The 19,646-nt window shown below is 35.9% G+C and overlaps 1 protein-coding gene across 1 annotated transcript in view; it reads right to left on the bottom strand.

Annotated features, from left to right (window-relative positions):
• The window catches only part of Dpyd (dihydropyrimidine dehydrogenase), a 755,789-nt gene that overhangs the window by 376,742 nt on the left and 359,401 nt on the right, over nt 1–19,646 (bottom strand). The window contains exon 13 of the mRNA XM_041647856.1: nt 3,255–3,470. Coding sequence (XP_041503790.1) covers nt 3,255–3,470 — 216 coding nt within the window. The remainder of the gene's footprint in view (nt 1–3,254; nt 3,471–19,646) is intronic.

Genomic DNA, 19,646 nt, shown 5'->3' on the forward strand with positions numbered 1-19,646 from the left:
TAAGTCTAATCCCAATCGGTCTGCTGTAAAGTCACACACATGTATATTATATGTGATATTTTAATACCTGTCTTTAGAAAAGGTTGTGTGGAGGGAAATGAGAGTTCAAATGTCGTGCACAACATTTCATCCATAATAAAACACAGGTACTCATATATGATGTAATTATATATTCACCATAGGTTTCATTGGTGATTAAGGATAAAGTAAGAAACAAGCTGTAGTTTTCCAGGAGGTAGACTGAATGCTGTATAAACTTATATATAGAAGAGTATCACTTTTTAGGACATGCCATTACTCAGGTAAAAGGTGGCACTGTGATTTTTTTTTGTCATTACAATTTTTAGAGATAAGCTTAAAAGCAGTTCTGGCATACTAGTTTTATACCACTATCAAAATAAGCAAGTGGAGTTGTCACAATGTTTTCAGTGCCAGATTTTATTTATATTTGTTCATATCTTCTCAACTTATAGCACAGACTTCTGAATGGATAGATTGTATTTGAATGGGAGGTTTAGAAGGAAGATAGTTTCAAAATTTGCTTCTTCTGGTGAGTTCTATAAAGGACACAGCTTCTGTGTTCCTGAGTGACCCCGGGTAACATATCAATGCATGTCACCAATAGAGGAAAGATGATTCTGTTGACTCAGAATTCAATTTGACAAACCAGCAGCAAATCCAAATCAACTATCTCCCCACCTGCACCAAAATTCTTCACTTGTAACCTGATTAAATACCTATTCCTGTTTGTGTGTATATTAAATAGCAGAATGAATACATCATTAAATGCTCTGGAGATTTTTGATACCGACAGGTTAAACATTTGATTACAGCTTCCAGAATTCTGAAAATATGAAGACAAAAATGGACAAATACACTATTAATATTCTACAAAACTGAACACAACTCATCCATAATAATTTAAATCGATCCAGACTATCCAGTTCAAATTACTATTTTATCAAAAGTCTTTATCCAGATTTAATTGAATGGTTGAGTTTCACATACACTTTTTCTACCTTACCACAATCCTTAAGAAATATTTTTCCTTGCTCTGATTTTTCTAACTACTAAGGGTTTTTTTTTTCTGGATTTCCTGCACCACCTTTACCCAACCTATTATAAAACTGTCAGACTAAGAAAGCCAAAATATCTTACTAATAATGTCAGCTATTGATCCCAGTAAGAGAAGAAAGAAGGAAGAATGAGTTTTAATGGTGCATGGTAGTTCTCTGTTATTTTCTTGCCCCAGGATAAGGATGATTTAAATAATGATACTCTATTTAGTCACTAGATCCACCCATTCTAATACATTAATTATTACTAACTACAACTTAGTTCTAACCACATTGATGTGGCTTGTCGGTCCAGAACTTTTCAATAAATGGCCCATGAAATGCTTCTTTTTATTCTGTAATTTAGACTTCTAATTCACTACCATGTAAGGATGCTGTCTGTCTTCCATCCCATTAATCATCTGACCTTAGTAGTGTGCATTTCCATGTTTTAAATGCTTAAAGTTATCTTACATTTATTTGTTTGCTAATTTGTATATGCTTATTTGTGTGTGTGTGTGTGTGTGTATGTGGTGTGTGTGTGTGTGTGTGTGTGTGTGTGTATGTGTGTCTGTATGTATTCTTAAGAGAATGCATCCTTCTGCCATATGACTCATGTGGCTACCAGGGTAAATATTTTAGGAATCAGTATTCCCCTTTTATCATCTAAGTTATAAGAATGAAACTCAAGTTACCACCCTTGACACTAAGGGTCTTTACCTGTTGAGCCATCTCACTGACTCTCCTTTTTGCACTAAAGATTTGATCTCAAATTTAATCATTTCCTCAATATGTAGAACTCCTGTTAAAAGCATAAAACCATAATGTCACATGGAATTAATTTGGTGGGGGTGTGGTTTTATTATGAAATTCATGAGAAATCTTATTACCACCCTCAACAAATTACAGTGAGAAAGTCTGTAAGACATGTCGTGAATAATAGGATGTTATGCAAACTAAAACCATTGTTTTCCTAACTTTGAATTGAAACATATGTTCACATTTACACAGTCCTCAAATCACAAAACAATAATGTCAAAACAAAGAATTAAAAATAGAAATCCTCATATTATCAGGCAGCATCCCCCCATGGGATATATATCCAAATGAAATCAGTATGTAAAAAATATGTATTTCCATGTTAACCGTTACACTATTCACAATAGCACAAAACCAGACACTTCCTTCACATTCATTAAGTGATGCACGGATAGAGAAAATATAGCACAGGTACACAATGGAATACTTTTCAGCAGAACAAAGGAATCTTGAGTTTGCAGCAACATGGAGGGACATCAGAATCATCATGTTAACTGAACTAGCCAGTCAGGAGGATGACTTGTGCCACATGAGTTCACTCACACGTGGAAGTTTAAAAGAGGAAATTAAAAGTCAAATGATATTAACTAAAGGCTGGGTGGGGCATTGGGAAGAGAGAGGAGAGGGGAAAGGTGGATCACTTGGGTTCAAGTTACCTAGAAAACAGTTCTAGTGTGCTATAACACAAAATCATGACTATAAATCCAGAAACATACTCTGCATTTCAAAGAGGTAGATCAAAGGAGCTTGAAAGCTTTTTGCATAAGGAAATTAAAAAATATTTGAGACAAGAATGTTTAATGTGATTAAAACCCTACGTCATACACACAAATAACAGAACATCATATGACATCCTTCTAACATAAGCAATTAAAATAATTCAATTCAATTAAAACAGAAATTATTGAATGTTAAATCACTACTATTCTAGTCTGTTTATTTGTGTATAGGTTTCTGAGGCAGCCCTCAAGTAGCTCAGGCTGACCTTGGAATGTAGCCAACAATGGCCTTGAATTTTGATCTTCCTACCTCTATTTCCTGAGTGCTGGGATGGTAGGCATGCTCCACCATACCTGTTATGTAGTGTTGGGGTTTGAACTTAGATCTTTGCACTTGCTAAGCAAGCACTTTACCAACTGAGCTACATCACCAGGCAAACTATATTTTTGATGGTTCTTAGACAATACAAAGTTAAAATATATTCCACAGCCCTCTATCTGTGGGATAGACAAAGTAAAAAAAAAATAGACTACAATGTTCAATGTTTTCAACTATTTGATAACTATCATCTCAAACTTTAAAAGCGTTCTATCTTATATTTGCCTTTGAATTAAAATGCATGCTAGACATTTGCATGTAGCTTCAAACATATTTTCTTACCTTATCAAGAGAAAATGTTTTGGTCAAAGCAAAACCCCATCCAGCTTCAAAGGCCCTTCGAATCATGGGTGTGCTAGTGGCTGGCGTGGCACTGGCAAGGCCAAAGGGATTGGGAAACTTCAGCCCAGCCATTTCCACACTGATGTCCACGAGGTCGACAGGAGTGTAAAACAGCGGCAGTTCAGGCTGGGCAGACACCAAGGATCCATATTGTGCCTGCAAGAAACAAGCCAGCAAGCTTTTGTATCATACCTGAAATGCCACATAATTTTTTCCCAAGTATCTTTTTACCATAGCATTCAAATGAACACAATTGGTCCATCTCCCTGTCGAAAACTGCCCCAACTCAGATTTCAGTACCTCAACATTATACAAAATTATCATATATTTTCCAAGTTAAAAGTTGCCATAGATGTAGTGAACAGAAGGAAAATCAATTAAACAACCAAAAAAAAAAAAACCCTCTATTTCCAACATACTGTGACTCAAGCACAAGAGGGGATCATTTTCGAACTTACTCTTCTGGTTCCATTAGCCCAGCTTCATTGTACTTAATTTATGAAAACATCTTAGCACTGAGATACGGGCCATGGCAAGTGAGGAGGTCTAAACTCATTTCCCAGCAATCTCACTGCTCTGGATGTGGCTTCAGGATGGCCCCTTAGCATGCCTAGCCTCTTCTCCTCTATAACTCTCAGTACATCAGTGGGACTTCTGGCTGTCTCATTTCCTACCTCAGAGGGATATTGGGGAATGCAGAAAGTAGGCCGCAGGGAGATTTCTAATTGCAACAGAAATTACACACTTGAGGAGTGAAGGAGTTTGCTTTTTCAGAAACATAACCAGAAACAGATACCAGTTTACATGAATATCTTCGGTTGGTACATAGAAATGCACATTGCTGCATTCAGTGACCACTGTAAGCAAGATGTTAATTTGTTTTAATAAAAATACTTAGGTACCTGGCTCACTTAAGGATAGAACATGCTTGCCGAATTTCTCTGTCCTCTTTTCCTTCCTTATTCTCACCCTCTTCTGTCCCCCTCTCAGCCCTTCTTCCTGCTTTCTGTTTATCTATGAAAGAGAAATACTTGAAAAATACAAAAATGGATGAATATTCTCAGGTAAAGTAGTTAGTGAATGGACAGGGCTACTTAATTCAGAAGTAGAGCTCTGTTCTCTTGTGAATCATCACTCCAAAGAAAAGGTATTTGAGCAGAACCTTAATTTTATAGGCATGTGTCTTTTGTAGATAAAGATTACCATGACTTGCATAGAAATCATTTTTCTGTCCTCCACCACTTATAAAGCAGAGAAAAGCTCACTTAATATGCAAAAAGGCATCAAACTTGCCCGTTGAAAGGTTATTGTGTTTCTGGTTTTGAAAAAAAAAAAAGAGCCTGGTGGCATCTAGGCTGTAGCTATAGATACTCTTCATTCTCCCCAGGGATTATCTGGCTTTCATGGATCCTTTTCTCCCTGCATCCATCTACCTATTCCTCCCTCTCTGATCAAATTTAAATTCTTTACACCTAATCTCCTCCCACTTCTGAGCCACAATTTTGGGTGGTCTCATTGTGCTTGACTCTTGTTTTTTACATTAAATCAAAATACTATTTTAGTATAAACCAAGATGATGTGGGATGTCCTTCTGTATATGTTTTGCATTATTGGTTGATGAAGAAAGCTGCTTCGGCCTAAGGCAGGGCAGAATAAAGCCAGGCAGGAAATCCAGAGATATAGGGAGACAGTAGTCAGAGTCAGGGAGACGCCATGGGGCTGCCGAAGGAGACAGATGCCCCAGAAAATTTACTGGTAAGCCACAACCTTGTGGAGATTATACATTAATAGAAATGTGTTAATTTAAGATGTAAGAGTTAGTTAATAAGAAACCGGAGCTAAAAGGCCAAACAGTGTTGTAACTAATATAGTTTTTGTGTGATTATTCAGATCTGAGTGGCTGGGAAATGAATGAGCAGTCTCCTATCTACACCAAGACAAGAATGTAAACATGTGCCTTAGGGAAAATTGGAGGTGTGTGTGTGTGTGTGTGTGTGTGTGTGTGTGTGTGTGTGTGTTCATGTGGACAGGTATCATGCAGATGGATATGGAAGAAAATCACCCTTGGTATTGATAGTATTTTAACTCTGTTTGACGATAGTTTGAGAAGAATCAAATATGTTTTAGGCTAGATGAAAAGAGAACTTTCAACATAAGGTAAGTAATTACTCCTGTAATTTTTCCTATATGCACATTCAGAGGCAAAACACTGGGCACTGTTGTGAATGACGCCCACAGCAAGAGTGCAGATGGTGCTGTATAGTTCTAACCTGAAATGAATACACTGTTCTGCTTGCTGTAGCTGGGCACTGAAATATCCAATCTTGTCAATACTGCAGATAAATTTTGGCTTGTTTTTGACTATAGTTATTACAGCATAAAGCGACATCCCCAAATGGCATTATGTATTTGTCTCTGTATGTGTATGTTTGCACATACATATATGAGTGTGTATATGCAATATGATATATTGCATGTATACTTCAGCTTGCATTACTTAATATATGTAGTTTTTTTAAAAAATAAGGCCCAGTTCGAAAATAAGAAGGTTACTGTTTTAGAATTTATAAATAAAATGTGTACAAATTTTGTAGGGTTTCCTTTAAGATTAACAAAGAGAAAATTAAACGTACTGAACAAGTAAAGTGTAAATATACACTTACCGACAAAGTTTTTTTTCAAATGAGAGGGTCATAGGTTATATATCTTAACTACAGATGTGAGTGTGTGTGTGTGCCTGCATGCGAGCACACACAAGGCTATGTTTCCTTTGTCTTTGTCCACCTCGGCCTTAAGCTGTGCTTCTTATTCTACATTATAGAAAAGCCTTCTTCACCTGTGCCTGACTCTGTGGCCTGAATCTCAAGTTTCAGCTCTCACTGAAAGACCAGTACCTTCCAAATCCCAGGCTTGGCCCCCATGCTGAGATTTCCAAGAGCTTTCGCCACCTTTGGCTGCTGATGTGGTGGATGCCCTTAAATCACACAGCTTTAAATTGGATCTTATTGCATTCTTCTCTAAAACACATGTTACCCAGATTTTCAATTTCAGACTATACTGTTTTTCCAGTCACCTGATAGTGTTAGCAAATAACAGATATGATAGAGATGTTGAACAGTAAAGACTATTAGTTCCCTGCAATTTTCACGGTGGAAAGTTATTCTATGTCAGAACCCGAAATGACACAGAATCAACTAGTGCACTGGCTGACTGAGTGGGTGTTTACTGTGTATTAACTGGGAAAATTAGTAAGATAATGCTTTACATAAATGAAGAGAATGTCATCCATGTTCATATGTTTCTAGCAGGATGAGATTTCTGAGTATCCCTCCATCACTAATTTTTCACATCAGTATGTCATTTTATTTGATAATTTTATTTTTTTATATCTTTATATTTTTCATTGATGATAGTCACTACATTTCATATCATCACATGAAACAAACAGATTTCAAGGTGTATTACCACAATTATTTAAATTTTATTTTCATTCTAGCTTGACAACTTTTTATGGGCTTCAAAGTGTTTTGATTTATGAATGTGGAATGATAAGAGGTTTGTTAACCATCTTCTCAAGAGAATTTTATTCTAAATCTTTGACAAAGTAAGTTTTCATTGATTCTATTTATCTTTGCAGAAAGATAAGTTTTCAATTGTTCCTTGTGCTTTAATAATCTCTATTTTATATGTTTCTATCCCAATCATTATTTTACCCTATGCATTTGGTTTTGGTTTTTACTATTCTGTCAGTGTATAAAGTAAACTTGTTTATTGAGTATCTTTCTTTTTGTTAAATAATATTTTTAAACTTAAATAATAATTTTTAAATAAAAATTTAAAACATTTAAATAATATATGTTAAAACATTTAAATGTTTATTGTTGTTTACATAATAAATATTAATTTTTAAAATAATAAATGTTAAATAATAAATTTATTCTTAAAAATAATCTTGTTATTACTATTTTTGGTTAAGTCCTGTTGTATTTTTGCTTTTTCTTGTCTTTACAAGTTAGTGATGTATATTTTGGGTGTTTTCTTTGATCAATAGGTTATACTAAAATTCACACCAATGCTTAAGAGTCTCCAGTATTCTGTTGTTATTGATTTCTAGTCTTATTCTTATGTAGTTGGAGAGGACACAAGAGATAATTTAATTTATCTTAATTTCATTAAGATTTGTTGTATGTCCTCGCACATGATCACTGCTACAGCAGCACAGAAAACCAGTGTGTAGTGGGGAAGAAGCTCAGTAGGCCACATGTGTCCATATGATAGGTCCGCTTGGTTTAGATTTGCTCTGTTGAGATGTAGTCATCCTGTGCACAGATATTATTCCACTGACATATGTAGTTTTTGTTGACAAATCTTCTGTTTCCTTACTATTACCATCCAAATAGTCCAGCTACTTTTGAAAGTTGGTACAGATGTACCCAACAATTATTATAGTTCTGTCTGCTAACCATTCATATTTGTTGGCATTTACTTTATATTTCTGTGTGCTCTGAGTTGATAGTCTAATGTTGGAAGGTAGCTATCTAATCATTACATTTTCTGACTGCATTTGAAAATTCTCATTTAATACTACCTTCTTTCAATTGTATGTTTCACTTACTAAAAGTGCATTTTGTTTAAAATGAGTACAACTCAAATTGTTCCCTTTGGTAGTTCTTTGCATGTAAAGTCATGTTCTACCCTCAGGTATGTGTTTTTATTTGTGTGTTTGTTTGTTTGTTTGGTTGATCAGTTTGAATTTTTGAGATAGACTCTCATAAACCAGGCTGACCTCAAATGCACACTCCTTCCCTTCTCAGGCTCCTGAATTTTATAAGCATGCATTTGTCAACACATTTCAGTTATGTATCTTTAATTCAAATGTGAGTTTCTTGTAAGCAGTAAGTAGTTGAGTCTTTTTAAAATTCAGTCATTCTATGTCATTTGATACCATCATTCATTTTTATTTAAAGTAATTATAATTAACTTTAAAGTAACTAGTAAGAAATTACTATCGTCATTTTAATAATTGTTCTTTATGTTCTTTATGATCACCTAGAGCTTTCCTTTTACTTTGCTTTATTTTTAGTTTAATTTTTTTGTTCTTGTTTTTGCAGTGATAATTTTTGATTCCTTTACTTTTCTGTTATTATATCTACCTACTCTTCTTCCCACTTTTAGTTAAAAGCCTTTCACTAGAATTCTTATAGCAGTGTGTTTAGTGAGGATAGCAAATTAACTTCAGTTGCATGAAAAAGATCTACATTCTTTACTTTATTGCTACCAAAGTTATTATATTTCTTATATTGTGTATCTATTAAGGTGTTACAGATTATAAATACTTTATAATCTTTATTATACATTACTTTAGTCTTGTACCACTTATGCTAGAAATAAAAAGGATTGGATACCATTAATGGAGTATTATACTATTCTGTTTTGTGTATATGTATTTTTACTTGTGATATTTATATTTTCATACAGCAAATTTGTTCTTATAATTAAGTCTAACAGTAACAAACTACCTCAATTTTTATATATCTTCAGAAGTCTTAAATTTTCTTTCATTTTGGAATGCAATTTTTTAGATATAAAATTCTTGACAGTTTTTATTTCAGCCCTGTGATTATGCCATCCCACTCTCTCCAGGCTTACGAAATTTTTCTCGATGACTATGCTTGATGACTTATTGGAGTTCACATCATGTGACTAGTCATTATTCTCATTTGCTATCAAAATTATCTCATGTTGGAATTTTATTAATTTAATCATAATCTCTCATTGTAAGCATCATTGGTATACCATATTCATTGACCATTATATCCTATCAGTATTAATAATTATAATTTTTACTTACTACATTATTTTGTGGGTGTGAGTGTGCACACAAGTGCATGCATGCTATGGAACATATACAGATGTCAGGGAGAGTTAATTCTTTCTTTTTACTATGTGGTTTCCAGGGGTCAAACTTAGATCATCAGTCTTAGTAGTAAGTGCTTTCACTTACTGAGACATCTTGCAAACCTCATTATTCCTTGTGAAAGATTTTTTTTTTTTTTGCTGCTGTCTCTTCCCTCTCTAGAATGCTCACAAGAGTACATCATTTGACTTGTTGGAAGACCATAACAGTTGGAAAACTTTTAAACTCTCATTCATTATTTGTTTTCTAGACAGAATATATAATTCCCAATGATAGCTTCTGGAATTATTAATTCTTATGCTCGATTGGCCATACTCTTGAGAATCTTTATTCTATATTTCAGTGTAGTCATTGTATTCTTCAGTTCTAAGACATCTATTGTACTTAATTGTCATGTTGAATGTTTCTTTTTGTTCATGTACTGTTTTCCCTGGTATGATTTGTCCTTTCATATCCACTGGTAGTTAGGGTTTTTTAAAAATCTTATTATGAAAGTTTTGAGATGTTTTAGATATGTGTGTTTTGGATTAGTTATAAAAATCCAATGTTTTTTATTCTTCATCATCCTGGCATGCTTATGTGCATATTTGAGAAAGTGGTAATGTCTTTTAGGATTTATAAGTTGGTTTTCTGATGAAAAGGTCCCGCCAGTCAGACAGATTAAAATTATGGTTAGACTAGCACATAGCATTTGTATGTGTGGCCAGCTTCCAGGGTTATTAAGTAGGCTAATCTCAATATTGAATCTTGAGGTTAGTAAGTTTTCTGGGGAGTACATGCAGATGGTTAGAGCTTCTGCCTAGATGGTTTAGTTGGGTATTTCTAGTTGGTTGATTGTATGGAGGAATGAGCCTCTTACTGGGATTCACTGTGGTTTGTTTGGCTCTCCCGTGGCTGCTTTAATTGGGTGAGGCCACTGGGTTCCGTTGAAGAAACTGCTGAGCTCTATGTTTTAGTTCATGACATCTCTTGCTCTTTCCTTGCTGCCCCTAAGAGTTTATCTTTGCCTATTTGCTTAGCAGGTGAGGTGAAAGAGGACTGTCTTTTCCCCAAGGAGAGATTTGTGGCTTGAGTTTATCTTGCAATCCAGCTTAGAGAAGAAACTGTATGTAGAAATGAACTCTCTCATTCTTTTTTAACATGGTTCTTCTCAAGTTTTGTGCTCTACTGGGACTGTAATTTCAGTGATTTCCTAACTGTGAATAATGGCAAATTTCACTGCTGTATGTAGACTAGTATTTGGATTTCCTGTACCATTACTCCTATCCTGCTAGACCCACTCAATGCACATCTTGTTGGCGTCGCTCCTTTGTGAACTTTCCAGTTTTCTTTTCCTTTTCTTTCATTCACTTGCTCGGTGACAGAGCTTTGCTAACAGTACAGGCTGGCTCCCAACTTCTTATGCATCCCAGGGTGACCTTGGACTTAAGATCCTGTGCTTACTTTAAAATATGATAGTGAGGGATGAGAAGAGAATGATCAAGAAAGATATGTATGTGTATATGTACACTTCTTGTTAAATTATACTTAAATGGCTTTTCCTAAAATGAAAAGAATACAGAATATTTTGATTAGGACAAGGATTTTTAGGGACAGAGGAAGTTTCTACTTTATGGTATTACAAAACACCTCTTCAATAGAGAAACATCTGAGCCAGTCCCACAAGTGGAAGAGCATAGGGATAATATATATAAAAGTTTTTAGTACAGTCTCTTTATGGTTCAAATGTATTGCTTTCTCAAAGTATTAGTTGAGTTACAATCAAAACACTGGCTGCTAGATCCTTTCTAGTAACTACAATACAATGTTAATGTAAGAGCCTGTTGATATTCCTCATAGGGTGTATTCCATTCAAGCCAGAAAACCCATTCAAGAATGAAACAGAGAATTAGCTTTAAGAAAAAGGCTTTGAGTTTGAGCTCCTCCCCAAATAATAAAAACATGTTGACAGTTTTCAAAAAATGTCAATCAAGAAGGTAACAATTGCCATATTCAGAGGCCGAGGGGCAAAGTAGGTGACACTGCTGACAAGATGTCAATGACTAGAGTCAGAAAAACCTGGGGACCAGCCTAGGGTGGCACCTGACAGCAAATCCATGTCACACAAAAGAGTCAGTGTGATCAAGGAAGAGTGATGAAGGAAAATACAAGAAGCTGACATTTAAGAAAGGTGATGGGAGTAATGTTAAATATTGAGACTTGAAATAAAACAGCTCCAGACTATAAGTCAACAACACAGTAGCTGATACTTGCTTTGGGGTTAAAAAACTATTAACCCTTGCATTTCTGGACCTGGTCTCTGGAAGAGGCAAAGCAGCAGAGAGGAGCTAGTAAAAGCCAGTATATCATTAAGAGGCCACCTTAAAACAGGAGTAGAATCACACATATAGAGGACACATGTTAAGATAAATGAGAAGAAAATATGAAGTATTAGCATGTTCGATTTTACCCTTCAGTTTTTGTGTTAATTCTACCTCACCATCAATTACCAGTTGCATCATTACCAGACAGTAATGTTCACCACCCAAGGGTTAGGCTAACACATACAGTTTCCTCAATACTTTGTTACCATGATCTAAGAAACTGCCAAGTGTATTTATTTTCAACCCTATTTTTGACAGGGTGTTTATGACAAGCCTTCCTAACTAACCACCAATTCCAATTTGGCTACTATACAGAACAACAGACAAAAATTTGATGTAAACTCTACCACACTGGGATATACCCCAGCACACAGTGCCTACAGCAGATGGGAAGAAGCTATGCTCTGCTGAGATATTACTCAACATATAGAGACTGCAGCATTTTGGAAGTGAACTAAACACCCCAGCTGTATTATCTAATCAATAATGAAACATTACAGCCTTCTGGGGGGGGGGAGCTTCTCAGTACATCTTGACTATAGTATGTAGAAAGAAAACTACCCAATGTGGTATTGCTATATTAAATATGATAAATGCAAAGTGGTCTAGAATGAAATAGAACAACTTCTTAGAGAACTGGTTTAATGAGTTATTGGAAGAAACCTCACCCAATACTTCAATCCAGGAGCAGAGTTCTCTGCTGACAGTGTCTGTGTCCTGGATCCAGGCTATCCACTTGCTTAGAAAGAACCCAGCAAGCAAGGAAGAGGCAAGGAGGTACTGAGCTGAGCATTAGGCTAAGCACTGAATTACTTGGCTTTAGCCACAGTACTCTCATCACCTACTATTCCTTTGATTTGTTTGGCTTGGTTTGCTTTTTGCTATTTTCTTAAAATTTCATTGCATCAGCAAGCACAGGCCTGGAACAGCTTTGCACCGGGTCTTCTGTGTATGTATTTTAGCCTTCAGTTTAGTATTTTTATGGGACTCTTGAACGAGCAAATAAGTAGGTCTCTGATTCTGGTGCCTTCTCTTGATCTCTTTTCCTTTTGTTGGTTTGCCTAGTCCATCTTCAATACAATGGATTTTGTTTTATTTTATACTTGCATTTATTCTACTATCTGCATCTCACAAATATCTTTAACAAATACCCTTTTGAAATATAAAACTTTATTAATTTTTTGAGAATTATATACAATTCCTTTTTGATGGAGGAAGGTCATTGACTAATAAAGGAACTGCCTTGGCCCATTTTATTGGTTAGAAGATAGGTGGGAGGAGTAAACAGAACAGAACGCTGGGAGGAAGAGGAAGTGAGCTCAGACTCCACAGCTCTCCTCTCGGAAGCAAACGCCTTAGAGAGACGCCATGCCCCGCTCCCTGGCAGACACACGCGATGAAGCTCTGACCTAGAATCTTCCCGGTAAGACTGGTGCTCACAGATTATTAGAGATGGGTTGATCGGGATGTGAGAATTAGCCTGTAAGGGCTAGAGCTAAAGGGCCAAGCAGTGTTTAAAAGAATACAGTTTCCGTGTAATTATTTTGGGTAAAGCTAGCCGTGGGGGTGGCCGGGTGCCAGGGACGCAGCCCCACCGCTCATATTACTACACCTTTTGATCAAATTCTCTCCTATCCTAACTTTACCCAGATCAACCGTCACTGCCTTCCAACTTCATGTCATTGTTTCTTCTTCTTTCTTTATAATAACCCATTAAATGCAATTTGTGGTACCTACAGAGGCATAGGTGCACAATCATTTACTAGAGCCTAACATGTAACATAAGGGGTTGGATCCAGTTATTTCCATAGCTTATCTTTCCTCAACCAAATTAAAAAGTTTTTTTTTTATTTCTAAAATGTGGCTAATGATTAGAGAGAACTCTAAATACAATGCAATTGCCCAGTAAATAAAATAATAGAAAATGAAGTGATCATTCAATAATCCATATTGCTCAATTGTAACGTATTCCATTTGTATTTCAGAGCCACATGGAATCGATATCTCCTTTCTCTAGATGAAACAGGGAGACTTATGGTAATGTGTTAGTGATTTAAAAGGTAGATGCTTGAGCCAGCCATTCCATCTCTGTCTCATAGCTATAAATGAAATCAAACAAACAAAAGGCTATGCAGTGTTTTCTTAGATCCAAGACTAAAACAGCGAGCAGTTAAGTCAAGAATTGAAACAGGTCTCATGACTTCTAGGGTTCTGCCATGCCATATATTTCTCTTTGACCTGTTCCTTCACAGGTCTAGACTAAACTTTCCTCAGTTGCTTAACACAGGAAATAGAACAGAACTGTGATCCAAATTCCCAGGTAGGTTACTTTGGCCTTAAAATTTCCATAGCAAAGCTATGGGTTCCCACACTCAGCTTCACTGTATTTGTTTAGTTCCATATTGTCTAGGGAAGCAGTCATTATAACCTTAAAATCAGTAGCATTTATGGCCCCTTTGGACCCAGTGACTCTGCAGTGGCTAACTATGTTTCTTCTCTTCTTGCAGATACACTGTGGCTCGGTGGGGTTTTACATGGCAAGGATCATTTTTTTTTTTTCAGCAAGGATCAGATTTTTTTTTCAGATCTGATTTTTTTTTTTATTTTTCTGCCAATTTTAATCTCAGCCTGAAGTAGCTATCTAGTCTTGTAGTGGAAATAGTCTGTTTTTATAGAGACAATTCCATTTTAAATTACTTCTCAGGCCAAACGCTGCCATTTAATAAAAGTTTGGAACCCTACACAAAACCAATAAAAGGCATTAAAATTACTTATTAGTCATGGTACTTTCTTACTGTCACAAACCAGATAGTTCTGCTTGATAGCTCCATTAAATCCAGGCTTATTCCTCATTTTTCTTTGGTTTCCTTTTACAACACATAGGTATTATTTTTAAAAAGCCTCTCTTCACATAAAAACTGTACATTATTACACAGAAAAGTATTCGGTATTCAGTACATGTCAAGGCACTGATGTAAATAATTATTTTAAAATATTAGCCAGGAGCATACTATAGTTTAAGGCAAATGGACAAAAAAAAAAAAGAGTTGATTGCATACCCAGAGCTGTAGAGTTCGTTGCATATTTGGGTATAAGGAGCTGCAAAGGACTTTGTTTTTCAATGACTATGAGCAAATTTGACTGTACTAGTTACTTTTTAAAAAGATGACTTAAAAAATGAAACCCCATGCATTTCTAAAACTAATTAAGTCTACAATCTCAAGTTCGAATGCTAGCCGGCTGAAATCATATCCATAGCCATAACAGCCCAATCCCAATGAAGTCGAAAGCATAGTATAAAAGCAACATTTATCTGCGACATAGTTCAATATTTTTGGAGGCTATTACTATCTCCAACAGGATCTATTATGATTTAAAACTGTCTTTTTATTGATATTCATTGTTTTCTCACCTGACAGCGTCCAGTGATTTATATCAATCTTCTCTTAGCATGAGATTTAAGCATCTACAATATATCTTATGGAGAAGGGCACTTTTTCAATATGTCTCAAGATTTTTAACACAGCTGTCATTTTAAAAACCCTCACCTCTTCTCAGTTGAGAAGGGTTTAGAGAAGGCAGCTCTGTTGATAACACCACTTTTATCTGAAGCAGTAGAGGATTCAGGAATTAGTATGGCATATTGATAATGCCTTTGTTTATGGCATTCTTATTCCTTAACTACGAAAGCACCACAGTCAGCTGTCAATCATAAAATGGCAACATCAAGTTCCTTTCCTGGCTTGGAGATTTGCAACTATCCCAGTGCTGGTAAACTAACCACCAAATTATAGCCTTTTCTCCTCCCTCACCCAGATTTCACAGGGGCTGCACACCCAAATAAATGCCTCTTGGCTACCCATTCATCTAACAGCTGGAAAGATGACACTTGACATTTGGAAACTTTCCTGGGAAGATTGCTGCAAGGCTTTCCCATTAGCTTCCTGGTGAGACTGTAAGGTCGAATAAGCTGCCTCAAAACCTGCAAAGGGTAACGGAAATACTCTAATAGTAAGCTTGTGCAATTTAAATTTCTAATTCTCAAATCAGAGTTTTTCAGATATCATAGAAACCAGTGGTTTAAGTGGGGGCAGAAGAATGCCTTTGAAGATGTGGGGTTACAGTTACATTTTAAGCAATGATAATGATGAGAGAAAGTCTATTTCATTTAGAGCTAGGAGGGAAGTCTGCTCCGGCATGGGGAAAGACTTCGACATAGGTAAGTTCTGGTAAAGTTGATTATAAAATCTGCGGCTAGTAGGGTTTTAGAACCTGTTCATCCTCATTCAGAGCATCAATACAAGGCCCAGCTAATACTATTCTTTTAAAAATATCCTTCCTTATAAACATTATTGCCATAGTTTTAAATTTCTTACAACCCATGACCATAAATTCATTGTGAAACACAATGAGCTTGACACAGACAGAAAATCACAAATATTATATTTAAGTGCTACCTCTTACATATATTGCAAACATATGTGTAGAATTTCTTCTGAAGACAACTTCAATCAGGATGTTTAAATAACTTAACTTTTAAAGATGTTAAAAAGAGAAATAAAACCTTTCCATAATATTTAATATTAAAATGTCCAAAATAGAAATATGTCTTCTTACAGTGAATGTGGCGAATTGAGTCAGGAGGCCCTGGTGATGTATTTCATGCACTGTTCTAGTGTGAATTCTCTACCACCAAAATATCGTTATACTTGCCTGCTCTTATTTGTTAAGTATTTCTCAATGGAAGATTGGCAAGACTGAACAGGCTTCTCTAAATGCTCAACCATTTATCCACAGATTGATGAAATTAATAAACAATTTGAGGGAAAACTCTGTTGGAGTACACTGAAGGAGCAGGAGGCATAAAGGATGTAAATTTCAATTTTAACTGAACTTTTATCTGGGACTAGAATAAGACTTCCAATGTCAATTTAATATTGTTAGACTGCATCACCTTAGCTAGAGTGACAGAAAAATATTCAAACGAATGCAACAAATCTCCCAATTCACAAACTAAGAATAATTGAGGCTCAGGCCATAGGAAGAAGATGCAATACTCAGAAATGGACTTGTTTCCTTTTAAAGTAAAAGAGCAGTCACCATTGTGGCCTGCCTCAACAGCAGAGCTATCACCTTAATTTTCCTTTCCCAGGCACCCAAATCACATATTCTTTTCACATAGCTTATTGAACTACCCTCAGTTGGTAATGACTTTCTGTCACTCATGACCTAGGGCACATTTGAACTGGTGACCAAGAGGTTAAAGGCTCTGTATCTCATTACCAATCCCCTGAGATATCGTGTTCCCTCAACAGTTAGTGATTCTTTTGTGCCTTGGTCACGTATGAAGAAAACACACACAAAAACACACACCTCAAGCAGTGAAAAGTGGATTATCAGTATACAAAATTTAAGATAGACTTGGAGAACTTCAAACACATATTTTTTTTAAAAAAAAATCACATACTACATACAATCAACCAGAATCATGACCATTAAAGAACATTTTCAATCTTCATTGGCATAGCTATATATATAATCTTCACTATTAGACTTAAAAGCAATATTGAAATCTACAGTTGAAGACCACCATAGTTAGTAAGCACCCATGATTAATAAACATGAAACAAGCCAGAAACTTTATATATATATATATATATATATATAAAATCATATGCATTTTTTGCATCTGTTCTAAGAAAATTCTGCAACACAAATTAGTTTCAGAAGTGTGATAACTAAATAAGCAGAAGGAATAATACAAGCTCATAAATAAAATAACCAAAATCATATTGGTCTCCTTATCATTGGTAGTTATCACGGAATTACAGCCGATTGCAAAAACAATTAAGGTTTGAAGAGGAATAAAAATGACTATCATTTAGGAATATGCATGCTGCCAGATTTTTTTCTCAATCAGAAAACACAAATTGTAAATAATAGATTATTAATAGTTTTAGATTAGAGACATAATAACTGAAAATATAATTTTTTACAAAGTATATTCCCTGTATGAAATATATAATATGAAAAATAAATTAAAAGAGAAAAAATAAAGGGAAAAATTTTGTCTGCAGAGAGGGTACAGTAGTTAAGACCACTGACTCCTCTTCTGTAAGACATTAGATTCCTAACACATGTATCTTGGCTTACAATGATCACAGTAACTCTCGTTTCAGGGAACCTGATACCTTATTCTGGCCCCTAAGGGCACCAGATATGCATGTGGTTCACAGACACATGTGCAGGCAAAACACTCATGCACATAAAATATATATTTTTAATTAAAAGAAAAACATTTTTATACTTTAGTATTTTAAAAAGAAGGCTCTGGATTTACTCAACTTACATTATTAATGAACTGTATTTAAAGTGCCTTATTTTTATTGACAATTAGAAATTGGATTTAGGTCTCTAATATGCAGGTACTTCTCCTTATCCTGGAATTTGGGAGGCATGGTCTTTTCCCCATCATTTTATTTAAGATATATTTCAAATAAAAACCAATCTGAACCCTGAATATGACCTCCAACCACAGTCATCTCGTTTTCCCAGAGGAATACTCAAGCAAAATTGCAACACATCCCTAACCAGTGTTTATCCCTAGTGCATGAACTGAGTTTTTGGAGCCCATTTCCTATGGAGGAATACCTTGTTCAATCTAGATACAAGCAGGAGGGCCTTGGTTCTCAAGTGATATAACAGACTTTGTTGACTCCCCATAGGAGACCTTACTCTCTCTGGGAAGTGAATGGGGAGTGTGGTTGGGGGCATCAGTTGAGAGAAACTGAAGGAGGTGAGGGAGAGGGAACTGGGATTGGTATGTAAAATAAAAAAGATTGTTTAAAAATATATTTAAAAAATATTGACTCCCCCCAACATTTTAAAATACATGTCATTTTAGGCAGAGATGCCAAGGTAAAGAAATAAAAACCTAGGCTTGAAAAGCACCAGAATAACAGATCAGTCAAGGCATTAATAATAGACACATGTGAGCTCAACCCTTGGCTTCTGTACTGATAGATATTGGATGTGAACAGGTTGAACCATTTTAGTCCTTGTTTTTAAAATCTATTTCTAAAAGTTAAGAAATTCAATGCCCATGTGAAGTTATCACAGGTAAAATAAAATAATGATGACAAATGATTAACAAGTTGGAGCTGTCATCACAATAATTCACAAGTGGATATACAAGTATATGTCCAAGTGCAGATAAAGAACAAGGACACGTCACCATACCACAGGGACACTTATTCACCTGTGCTCATAGCAGCTTTACTCATAATAGCCAGAACCTAGAAACAACCTAGTTGTCAATTGAAGAACAAATAAAAAAATTGGGGTACATGTAGCCTTAACTGGTCATCTCCTGTAACCAGGCAAATCTTCCAGCTGAAGGATTGGGACATCAGCTCAGTCACAAAGCCTTCAACCTACAATTTGTCCTGCCTACAAGATGTGCTGGGGTAAAGAAGGTACAGGAATTGTAGCGGTGATGAACCAATGACTGGTTCAGTTGAAGACCTGTACCATAAGAGAGAGCTTGGCCCTGAGATACAGGACACAGAGGTAAGATAAACCAGAGACCTAGGCTAGAACCAAACATGGCTGGGAAAAGTCAATGAAATGATTCCTAAAGATATTCTGGTATAATCAAAGCCCAACTGTCATCAGAGAGGCTTAACCCAGCCACTAATGGAAACAGATGCAGAGACACACAGCCAAACATTAGGCAGCGCTTTGGGAATCCTGTGGAATAGGGGGAGCAAGAATTGTAGGAGCCAGAGGGATTAAGGACTCAACAAGTAACCCCACAGAATCAACTAATCTGGGAGCATAGGGACTCACAGAGACTGAACCAACAATCAGGGAGCCTGCATGGGACAGACTGAAGCCCTTTTCGTTCCTTATACTGGGTTGTCTCATCCAGTCTTAATAGAAGGGGAGCTGCCTAGTCTCACTGCAACTTGATATACCATGACTGATGTCCATGGGAGGCCTGCCCTTTTCTCAAGAGAAACAGAAGAGCAGTAGATGGGGACGAGGGGAGCT

Source organism: Microtus oregoni, unplaced genomic scaffold, assembly GCF_018167655.1.
Source record: "Microtus oregoni isolate MIOR12 unplaced genomic scaffold, Mior012 000000F_ref0000247, whole genome shotgun sequence".
Classification (NCBI taxonomy): Eukaryota; Metazoa; Chordata; class Mammalia; order Rodentia; family Cricetidae; genus Microtus; species Microtus oregoni.